The sequence below is a fragment of the Gadus chalcogrammus genome, chromosome 5, assembly GCF_026213295.1.
Source record: "Gadus chalcogrammus isolate NIFS_2021 chromosome 5, NIFS_Gcha_1.0, whole genome shotgun sequence".
Taxonomy (NCBI): Eukaryota; Metazoa; Chordata; class Actinopteri; order Gadiformes; family Gadidae; genus Gadus; species Gadus chalcogrammus.
In genome coordinates this window covers 12,824,587-12,835,280 of record NC_079416.1, presented here as the reverse complement: position 1 = coordinate 12,835,280, position 10,694 = coordinate 12,824,587, and the positions used below count along the sequence as shown (strand labels likewise).

General features: G+C 43.6%; 3 protein-coding genes across 7 annotated transcripts; all 3 read right to left on the bottom strand.

The window, feature by feature from the left end:
• Window positions 1–8: 8 nt before the first annotated feature.
• Window positions 9–4,213, bottom strand: zgc:163014 (uncharacterized protein LOC100038766 homolog). Of its 5 annotated transcripts, XM_056590739.1 has the most exons (13): window positions 4,059–4,213; window positions 3,793–3,963; window positions 3,588–3,693; window positions 3,383–3,493; window positions 3,173–3,295; window positions 2,921–3,098; window positions 2,710–2,832; window positions 2,122–2,309; window positions 1,629–1,825; window positions 1,414–1,505; window positions 1,280–1,334; window positions 858–955; window positions 9–531 (listed from the first exon to the last, which is right to left on the bottom strand). In XM_056590739.1, exons 1-13 carry the CDS (start codon window positions 4,118–4,120, stop codon window positions 323–325), a joined length of 1,713 nt encoding a protein of 570 aa, XP_056446714.1. In that variant the 5' UTR covers window positions 4,121–4,213; the 3' UTR covers window positions 9–322. The 5 variants fall into 5 exon arrangements, with proteins under 5 accessions (XP_056446714.1, XP_056446715.1, XP_056446718.1 ...); XM_056590740.1 differs by lacking the exon at window positions 3,173–3,295 and having other exon boundaries at window positions 4,059–4,210; XM_056590743.1 differs by lacking the exon at window positions 4,059–4,213 and having other exon boundaries at window positions 3,635–3,693; window positions 3,793–3,922.
• Window positions 4,214–4,587: 374 nt separating this feature from the next.
• Window positions 4,588–8,111, bottom strand: tmed8 (transmembrane p24 trafficking protein 8). Its single transcript, XM_056590751.1, has 6 exons — window positions 7,915–8,111; window positions 7,468–7,579; window positions 7,213–7,312; window positions 6,924–7,017; window positions 6,414–6,707; window positions 4,588–6,129 (listed from the first exon to the last, which is right to left on the bottom strand). Exons 2-6 carry the CDS (start codon window positions 7,575–7,577, stop codon window positions 5,912–5,914), a joined length of 816 nt encoding a protein of 271 aa, XP_056446726.1. The 5' UTR covers window positions 7,578–7,579; window positions 7,915–8,111; the 3' UTR covers window positions 4,588–5,911.
• Window positions 8,112–8,204: 93 nt separating this feature from the next.
• noxred1 (NADP-dependent oxidoreductase domain containing 1) lies at window positions 8,205–10,173 on the bottom strand. Its single transcript, XM_056590750.1, has 6 exons — window positions 10,009–10,173; window positions 9,714–9,886; window positions 9,454–9,634; window positions 9,126–9,280; window positions 8,662–8,854; window positions 8,205–8,486 (listed from the first exon to the last, which is right to left on the bottom strand). Exons 1-6 carry the CDS (start codon window positions 10,164–10,166, stop codon window positions 8,348–8,350), a joined length of 999 nt encoding a protein of 332 aa, XP_056446725.1. The 5' UTR covers window positions 10,167–10,173; the 3' UTR covers window positions 8,205–8,347.
• Between the last annotated feature and the right edge of the window lie 521 nt (window positions 10,174–10,694).

The window sequence follows — 10,694 nt, the reverse complement described above, 5'->3', positions numbered from 1 at the left end:
TCTATACGGTCTTTCAAACAAAATCCAAGGGAATGTGCAAGTTTACATTTTTATTAACATTTCATATTATTACTTATACTTAACATAGCATATAGTACACCGTCTAGGACTTTCTCGAGAAAGATATTTTAGACAAGGTCCATACATAATTGATCCGTCTTAATATAAAAAATTGTCTATGAAGAAGGCATAAGGATCTAAAGTGATAAAACATTATTTTGAGTGTCCGATAGGTAGAAATTGTAGCATTATTGAAAGATGGTTATTGAAAAAAGGCCATTCATGACAAAAACACCATGTAAAATAATTCCTTTGAAAGCCTTTACTTATTAGGGACATCCACCGTGTACTTGATGGCGTCATTGTACACGGTTCTTGAACAGTCCGAGCCACCAAACACCAGCAGTGTGCCCTGGAGGGCGGCAGCCCCCTGCTGGTTCAGCTGGGACCAGCCAAGGCTGAGCAGGGCGTGTCCGGCCCGGGGCGTAGAGCACAGCAGGGGGGCTGCCACTGAGCTCCAGGTGCTGGTGTCTGAGAGATCAGGGTGATGGTTACTTTGGTTTTGCATATCTTGACCCACCAAGACTTTGAATAAAAACCACAGACGATATTTTACATTCTAAACCATGATAAGCTAGTGGTTAGGGGGTTTGATCCACGGTCGAAAGGTCAGGAGTTATTTGTCTATACCTAACCACTCATTTAAAAAACTAAGTCACTTTTCACTGAGTCGCTTAACAAAGGTTGAGGCTTGATGACTGAATAAATCCAACACAGAAAGCCGAAGAGGGGTTGAGTATACAGCCGTAATTGTCCTTTGATAACACCAGCACAGGGGAAATGGAGGAGTCACCCACCCATGTTGAAGATGTGAACGTCCTGCAGGTCTCCGATGGAACTGCAGCCTCCACTGACCAACATCCTGTTGCCAGGAACTGCCAGGGCCACATGGAACCTGAACACACACAAAATAGTTGTTTAAATCAACTGATGATAGGTGTTGTGAATCAAGTTCCATTAGAGCTATAAAATCAGAGCACTGATAATAACAAACCACCAGTGAAATGAAAGATGCGCCATCACAGAAAACGTGTTTAAAATGACTAACTGGAATGGATCTACAAGCACTACATCTACATCATACAGACACGTTTGTACGCCATAGTCACATCGGTGGCTACAGTTAGAGATAATGTGGCTATGCTACAAGTTGTTGTGAAAGCTAAAAAAGGACAGACGCCAAAACCGATGTGACATGGCTGAAGATCTCGCTACTCACCCCCGGGGCAGTGGCACCATGTTGTCACACCGCACAGCTGTGTACTCCATGAATCCTGCCCAAAATAGCAACAGACACTTTTTAGTGCGAGGCAGGAAGTCTTTGAAGTGGTCAAGTTCAGTATAGTATCTTACCAAGATTTAGGATGTGCAGATCGTTGAGGTAAGTAGCCGTGTTCCTGCCCCCGAAAACAACCAGCTTGTCCCTAAGCAAGATGCTTGAATGCCTGTTGAACACATGTCATTTTTATCTATAACCTTGTTCCATATAAGTAACGATTGATGGAAGGTCAACATTGAAAATTTGTATATTTTAAGTCACTCTGTTGTAAAAGCTCAAGAGTGCTCACCCAAACCGAGGCAGTGGCTTGTCCCCCTCTACGATGGGCTTGTACCACAGCTCATCCCCGGGGTTGAAGATGGACAGAGAGTTAGTGCAGGCTTTTTCCCCAGAGTGACTGCTTGGATGAACTCCCCCAAACACGTACAGCTCCTTCTTGTAAAAGGTTGCCGTGTGATAGGCCAATGTTGGGACTTTTCCTTTTGCCTAAGCAGGGGAAAACCTCCATTTATATCATTGATAACAGACCACTAAATCAGTGGTTCTCAAACCATTTCTGATAGTGTACCTCCTTTAAGATATTTTTGTCAGTCGAGTACCCCCTTCACTGGCATAAAAAAAAAAATAGAAGCTTTCAGAATATAAACTAGCTCAGGGTTAAAAAAACAAACAAGATAGTTAGCTACCCCCTGCACTACTCCAAAGTACCTCTAGGGGTACGCGTACCCCCATTTGAGAACCACTGCTCTACATCAATGTCACGATTAGAGCCCCAAACCCACAGTGACCAACTTCCAGGTCCAGGTCTCAGTGTTGAGAATATGCAGGTCACGGTAGGTTTTGTCCTCTCCAAAGCCACCGTACACAAACAGGGCCTTGGAGACAGGGTCAAAGGTCGCCGAGTGGCCGTGCACGCAGGGTGGGGCGGGGCCAGAGGTCGAGGAGTTAATGGGAAACCACAAGTTGTGTTCTGAAAGATGGATACACAACGTGGAATAATATAACTTACCATGCCTGCATCAGCCACAAGTTCATTGGGGCTCAAATGTACTCAATGTCAATAGTTGAGTAACTGATCAGCGTTAGTTTCTCGGCATTTGGATTTTGAAATCACTGTCTGGTAGCTGCTAGGAAAGTGTACATTATACGATAGAAAGAATTGGAAATTGGTTGAAAATATAACCCCATCATCATAAGCCAATGATTGACTTGTAACTGCATTATACTTTCTAATTAGTCTCTCTCCCACTTCCTAAAATCATTGTTTAGCCAAACAAAAAAAGGTGCCAAGTAACCTTTGACAATATGAGAAATTGGGTATTTGGTGACTTTGCCGATTGTTAGACCACAAAATTATAAAATAATCCAACCTATCTCCAGTTTCCACAGAGAGTCTTTGCAGTGTTTCTGCTCTGATGTTTTCCCTCCAATCACAACAGCTGTATCCGGGTCAATCAAACACATGGTGTGGTTCCAGCGTTTCGATGGGGCCACTGTACAGGCATAAAAAACAACATGAAAACCAACAACAAATGGGGCTGCAAAGCAATGTTTGCGATGATATTGGCGTCAATGATTTACTGTAGTTGGAGTTCTGGGCCACTCTGCTGTCTTTCTTGATTGGTACAATATTTTCTTTGCTGTTCATCCTTAGGATTATTCTCTTTGCGTTTGGGGGCTGGGATGAGGACTCATCATTATTCTTTATATCCTCCATGACTGGACCTCTCGGACCAACCTTCCACAAGGAGGTAGGATCCTATATAATAGACAAACAGCATAAATGGTTACCTTCCCTTGACAATGATATAAAGACAATTAAACACGTCTTACCTTGGACAGAATGATGGATGCATTAACTATAAAGGAGTCAATCGTCGTTTCACATTTGTCAGTCTGTGACATTAATTCAGCATTTCTAACACTGTCTTCTAATTGGGAAGAATCGTCAGTGATCTTCAAAAGATAATGTTTAACAGGTTACATTTTTGATGCATTTATGCAGTACAAAACATATATTATTCGACTGGAAATAAATCATACCTTTACACTCAGCGTGCTTTGGGTCAAAGTGTGGGAAAGGTCGCTGTGCTGCTCTGGGAACATACGTTTCCTTTGCACAAGTGGAGTACTGCAGATGAAACTGTCTTTGTCCTGTGGCATTACAAAATATGTATGAAGCCTACTGCTGCAGAACGCATTCGAAGGCACAAGTTGGAACACGTAAACGGTCGTCCGACTTACCTACCTTTCCACAAACCGTGAGCAAAATCTTCCCATACACCCCTTTTCTACCTTTCTCGGCTGCTGCCCCAACAATCTCCGGGATCCATTCTCCTTCCCATGTAAGACACCTAATTATGTTAAATACAATTTATATTACGTGTTTTACGCAAATATCTTAAGGCATGCTTGCCTGACATCAGTCGGAAGCACTCGGCGTGCATCTGCACCTGGTTTCAGAGGAGAGGATGCCAATTCTCTGGGCTTCCACATCCTCGCTGACGAGGACCTCCACTAAAACTGTGGCCTCGCTGCATTTCCATTCCCCGAGACCGAAGATCACCAGCTGCTTCGGTAAGGGCAGTGGGATGTGGACTTGAAAGCACCTGCGGTTCGACTTACTACAAGAGGGCCCGAGTTAAGACATTTAAAATTGGAGGGAATATAAACATAGGCCTATTCACTTACAGCATTAGGGGAACATACATGGTCCTACCTAATGAACTGACGAGGGGCGTCACGTAAAGACCAAAGGACGAAGAAGTTCAACCGCCCCATATTATCCACTGGTGTTGATGTTGTACACGAGGCCTTCAAAACACACTTCGCATTGGTAGGCTGGATATTAACGGAGTTTGATTGAAGCACCTGTGCATAAGGCCGTACCAGTATTCCCCAGAAGAACCTTTCTTCTGGAGCTCACTTGCACCGGCTAATGAGGATCATATAAACACTGGCACTAGATATAATTATAGGGACACTTACGAGCCCTACAGGGAGAACTAAAAATAAAACCAGCTTCAATGCAACTTCTGTAACAAATACAGCAATCCCCTCGTGAGACAAAATGGAATCGCCCGGGACCATTTAAAACGAGCCTTACCCAATAGGTCTATACATGGAATAGATGGATAGAGAAGCTAAGCAAATACATTTGCTTAGCTTTGACTCTTCATGACATCAATAGTTAGGCTTGTATTATTAAATATTAACTATATAAACTTGTCAAAGTGTGGCATAAAATCAATGATCATACAGAAAGCATATCATACACACAATGTTCCATCTTTATTATAGAATACACATTTCTGAAATAAAATACAGTAAAGCAAACGCAGGAAGATTTAATTTAATCGCATTCAGTTGTATACTTCAGCAGCAGCAAACCCCATTATATCTTTGGAAACATGCATGCACAGCACAACTGCGTGAGGTAAAACCATGGATGTAAAGGACACATTGACATAGAAGGAGACAGCAGGTTGTTCTTATCGTGTATTCCTAATACAAAGCGTCTGCGCTAAAACCAACCTGCAGCCACCAGAATTTACATAGACCTGTGCCTGAAAAGCTGCATATGGTCTCTATGGAATAACAACTCTCCTGTGTTTTGCTCTCACATGAGCTCCCTACCTCAAAACACACAAGCCAAACGTGAACAGGTCAAATATAAATATTGAATCTATATGAGGAGAGCTTTTTGAGATAAGGGATGGCTTTTTATTTTAATCATAAAACCAGACTGTTAACCACTATGGATGACTAATTGAACTTGCTACTTTACATTCACTAGCCTAACAGACTTGGAGCTTCCACTCCTGCAGGGACACGACTATGACACACACACACACACACACACACACACACACACACACACACACACACACACACACACACACACACACACACACACACACACACACACACACACACACACACACACACACACACACACACAAAAACACACAAAAACACAAAACACCTGGCTCAAGCCACACACTATTTAAACAACATTACATGTTGAACAAGAACATGATTGGGTTACATGGAAGTAAAAAAACAACAACACCACAACTATATTCCGTCTTGACACGAGGACACGTGTGACGGTGTGGACGAAGCCGGCTGGAAATAAAGATGGTGCACCTATACACAAACAAAAATGATCTCCCATATACTTTGAGCTATTCTGAAGCACCTGGCCCCACCACGCAAGTGTCTTACACCTCTTCCCTGACTGATGCTACCATAGATATCTGTTGTCTCGAGATAATATGCACCTTTTGATGTATACTCTTGATTGCATGGTGCGTGTATAAGGGACACACCACTTTTGCAAGGCTTTTCAGCCATTGGAGCAAATTTAGCATTTGAAATGATCCGGTCTTATAAACTCTGCATGTAGCCATATGACAGCACGTGTAGATAACGATAAAAATAGATGTGCCTATAGTTGATTATTACTTTAACAAGGGTAGAATCGAAAAATAGTTGATTGTTCTTGGGAATAATAGCTTTTTCTGTTTTTCCCTCAAACCAAACATTCTTAGAAAACAACTAACTGGATTTTCAGGCACTGTAATATACTCTATAGTAAAGCGTTTTGTTTCGCCACAGTGAGTAGGAGTTATCGAACTTTAGCTGGTAAGTGCCTTCCCCTGGGAACTCATGACTGCCACCGTGCACCAACAGGTGGCTGTCCTGCCGGTAGACCGGTAGGATCTCCCCCAAGTTCGAGCTGTTCAGTATTTTGGAACCCTTTTCCACATCGCCACTGCTGACCGGGCCTGCAGTGTGGAGAAACAAGGGCCACTTCTGCTTAGCACAATAGCACATCACCAAGTCATGCTTCATAGGACATGGAAATTATATATCACTGGAACCCATCACAGAAATAAACACGTTTCTGTCCCCTTATCGTATCACTCAGTTGCACATGTCCAGCACAAAAATTAGCTTCACATCACTTTCCTTCCGACCTAACCTAGCATTGTTCGATCTTATTGCTTTTACTTTAGAAAATTCAACATGAATATCTTCATGTTTATCACCTCCCCCCTGCAGAACGTACCTTCCACCTCCTCCTCTTCGTCCTCGTCGTCGCTCGACTCGCTGATGTGCACCGTGATGTTGCGCGTGGTGACCGGCGTGAAGTCGAAGTACACGCCGAAGCCGATGTCGTAGCCGTCCGTGGCGAACTCCCAGCACACGCGCTTGCTCTCGGGGACGGTGGGCACGTGCACCGTCATGATGTCCCCGCGGTACACCGTCACCATGCTGTCCTTCTCCGTCCGCAGCGTGGCCTTCAACTCCTTGATGGTGACGGAGGTCCAGGTGGCCGCAGGGTCTAGTGTGGGTAACGGGGCTGAAGACGAAGAGGAAGATGGAGGCACGTCGGACAGGGAGCAACAATGATTTGAATAACGTCGCTTCCTTAACGAGATTAAGAATCAAATCAATGAATCGTCTTTTTAATGCCGTCAGTTATTAAGGGACGATCCATTTATAATTAGGCTGTTTGAGAGTGTGTTCAAGATGAATCTTAGCTAACAGTGTGTTGCATAACCCAACAGGGTCCCACCTTTCATCTCACTGGAGAGCTCGGAGGTCCCAGAGGGACAGCTCTCTTCAGCCTCACCCTCCAGTTGTTCAGCTGGAATACTCTCATGACTGCTCTGAAAAAAACAAACAGAAATAATGTTGGTGGAATGGATGAGATGTCACACACACACACACACACACACACACACACACACACACACACACACACACACACACACACACACACACACACACACACACACACACACACACACACACACACACACGTAAGGTAATTCATTATTTAAATTCATTAAACATTCACTTACATCAATGCTGTCTTTGGAATCCGTTGCGTCAGAAGGGCCATCCATATTGGAATCGCTAACAGAATTGCCCGAACTCTGTGAAAGATCTGTATTCTGGAGACTGCAAGGGAAAACCTTTGTGAATTGAGTACCGCATTAAATACAATCAGCGTATTTTTGTGGTTAAGTCACTTGCAGTCATAGAAACAGTTCGTATGGAACAAATAATTTAAAGTATAAGTCGGCAAATTATTTTTACAAGCGGCAACAGGTTACCTCTCTATTGGGCGATCCTCGCCTTGGTTCGAGGTGATCCCAGGGAAAGACGACACGGACAGAGAGGACAGCCTTGACTGGAGCGCAGATGTAGTGTCTAAGGTCTCCATCACTAGAAGAGAAGATCAACACACCTTTCTTCTCTCAGAACATAACCCCCGCCCCTCTGCACAGACACCGAGGCGCGGTGCTCCCGTCCACTGGGTTTCAACCACTACAGGCCAGTACTACGCTAGCCCTGGCGACTGTCTATATGATGGTCAACAAACCAATTTAAACTGTAAACAGTGCACGATGCAAATCACTGCCATTAAAACGACTGCGTTATTCCTCACATGGCAAAATGAGGAAGTCTCGACAACATCCGCTTCTTAGTGGAGAACTGGCAGCGGTTCTCTAATCGTACTAGTGAAGCCAAAACAGAACAGAAACACCGTTTGAACTCACCAGATATAACAGGTAGTGGTAGATTAAGGCTTGGTTGTGTAGTATTCGGAATCGAACTTAGTCCATGGGGAAACAATGGTAGCTGGTGTGGCGCGACAGACTCCGCTCGACTCGGTGATGCTTTGCAGTAAAAACAGTCCCCAGTTATTCATACTTCCGTGTTTTGACGAAAACTGTCGAAATTTCACGAATCTGTGTCGAGGATTAGCAGGCGGTCGGCGGGCCAATTTTATAGTAGCGTTACAGTGTAATGTCAACATACTCAATTTATTATATTGTGTTGAGTGATTAATCCAATAATGACACGACGAATAAGCACATAAAGAAATTGAATTCATTTATTTAAATTGCTTCCGAGGCATGACTTGGTTGAACCAAAGATAGTTCTGGTTTAACTAAAAACACATTCTAAGAGAGAAAATTTGACATGGGGCTATTGTGTTTTCTCCGTCGTTGCTGTCGATTTGTATGCCATTGAGATGGCTACTGGGATATTTGGACTTCTTGATATAAATAATGACAACGGTGTGTCCTTCATGTGGACATCAATCAAATTAATCCAGGGGAAAGGCCTTGGGAAGAGAAATTATGAGAATGCTTATTATACTTCATGAGTGCATTTTACTTTGAAATACAGTGTTGACATTGACAACAGCCTTAAGAAAGATATATATGTTATAGGCAATGCAGGCCATGGTATCCAACAATGGATTGCCTGTCAGAAGCATAACATTGGATTCCACTTACTCATCAGGGGAAAGAGACGATGCATGGGCAGAATTGATGTAACTTTGTGTGGTGAATTCCTGGGGAGCGTTTAGTTGGAACAGGTTGTTGATGAGGACAAGAGTGTCTCTGGACGCCAGACAGGCAGAAGTGCAGATGTTCAGGAGGCTGTACAGTACTCCACTAACCCACTTCTGGTCCAGAGAGAGGCCACCTATCATACATTCCCACGCCATCACAAACCAAGTGGTTGCAACAACATTCAACATTCAGGAATAATATATTACCAAGTGTGACACCGTTGACCTGTTCACAGAATGATCACTTAAAAACTAATTCTTGAACAATGTATCTCACTAAACCGCTCAGACTTATAACAGTACCAATTATAATATCCATACTACTGATCCTATTGTTTAAACGTACTACACTAGTCTACACTTCAAGAAAGAACTGGCCACGTGAGTCGTTAGCGAGAGTCATACCGCTCATCTCCACAGGACAGGATGCTTTTATCATCACAGGGTCTCTTAAAGCGCTGGCGATTCCATATGAAGACTTCCACAAATCTGTCGTCTCTCCAGTGACAAAGTCGTACTGTGGCTTTAGAATGAAGCTGTGCCCGAGAATATTTGCCAATCTGAAAGAGAGAAGTAATAGTTGGAGCCATATTAAGTGTGTGTGTGTGTGTGTGTGTGTGTGTGTGTGTGTGTGTGTGTGTGTGTGTGTGTGTGTGTGTGTGTGTGTGTGTGTGTGTGTGTGTGTGTGTGTGTGTGTGTGTGTGTGTGTGTGTGTGTGTGTGTGTGTACCTACCTTTTGGGAGGCACCGCAGTGATGAAGCTGTACACCAGGCAGTGCTTTGGCAGATGCGTGCGCAGGTCCGCCCCGACCGAGGCCAGGTTGCAGGGCAGGAAGCACAGGAACAGCACGTCCGCCCAGGCGGCCAGCCTGATGTTGTCAAAGTAACACTCCACTCCTCTCTGCGAGCAGTCCGCTGGAAAACAGTTAGAAACCCATTAAAAGCATGTCGACAAAGTCCCCATTATTTGGTATTCGGTAGGAGGGTTATGCACCGGAACTTTCGGGTCTTCGAGTAGATATGTTAATCTGAGTAGGATGCATCCCAGTGGTCTCCAGAAGTGATGTTAGAAGCTGCTTCCCGATGCGTCCTAGTCCGAGGATCCCGACGCGTAACGTCAGGTCGTTCATGTTGCCGCCTGACCCATGATGGCGTTTGGCATTCTCTCTGATATGAAAAAGCAAAATAATACTAACGAATGCAACAGGGTTCTTGCAGATTTTTTGGACCCATAAGCATTCCATGTATTTACCATATTATCACGTTCCTTTAGTACAACGATAACGTACCTCAGTGAATGAGAGAGTCTGCATAAAAACGCAGCATGTGCGCAGCCACATATCGTGAGCTGATTAGATCGCGCACGAATAACTTCGAGTTCTTTCTCGTCGTCGCCGAGAGAAGATTCAAAAGAAAAGGAGTTCAAGTCAATAGTAAGGTCAACCATCTCCGGGAAATGACCGGTTCATCCACCAACTTTTATTACACTATCTTACGTAACACAATTTTAAAGACTTCACTGCTGGCTACCACCATGGCAACGCCTGACTTCACAACCTGCTGCTAGCTACCCCTCCCCATAACAAAATACGTTCTGTTGACAACAGACCCTATGCTGAAATGTTTAGTCCTTACATGATCTAAACTGGGATACAACTTGTAACAACTAACAATACTTCAAATCAAGCTTCAAATCGATTTGTCATGTCCGTTTTTAATTTAACCATTCATGCCTTTAATACAAATAACAGAAATCACCTGTACACTTATTTACAACAAGAAACAGAGCAGGTTCAAAGACTGCGGATCACAAAGAGTAAAGTTCAATTTCAACATTTCAACCAACTTAAAAATCAGTAAGCACGATATTAAGACTTTGGTACAGGTCTTCAACTGATGCAGAGTAAGCTTTCGTTTTGGATCAACAATTGAGAATTGTGAGTGGCAAACTGACGAGGATAATAATATTAAAATA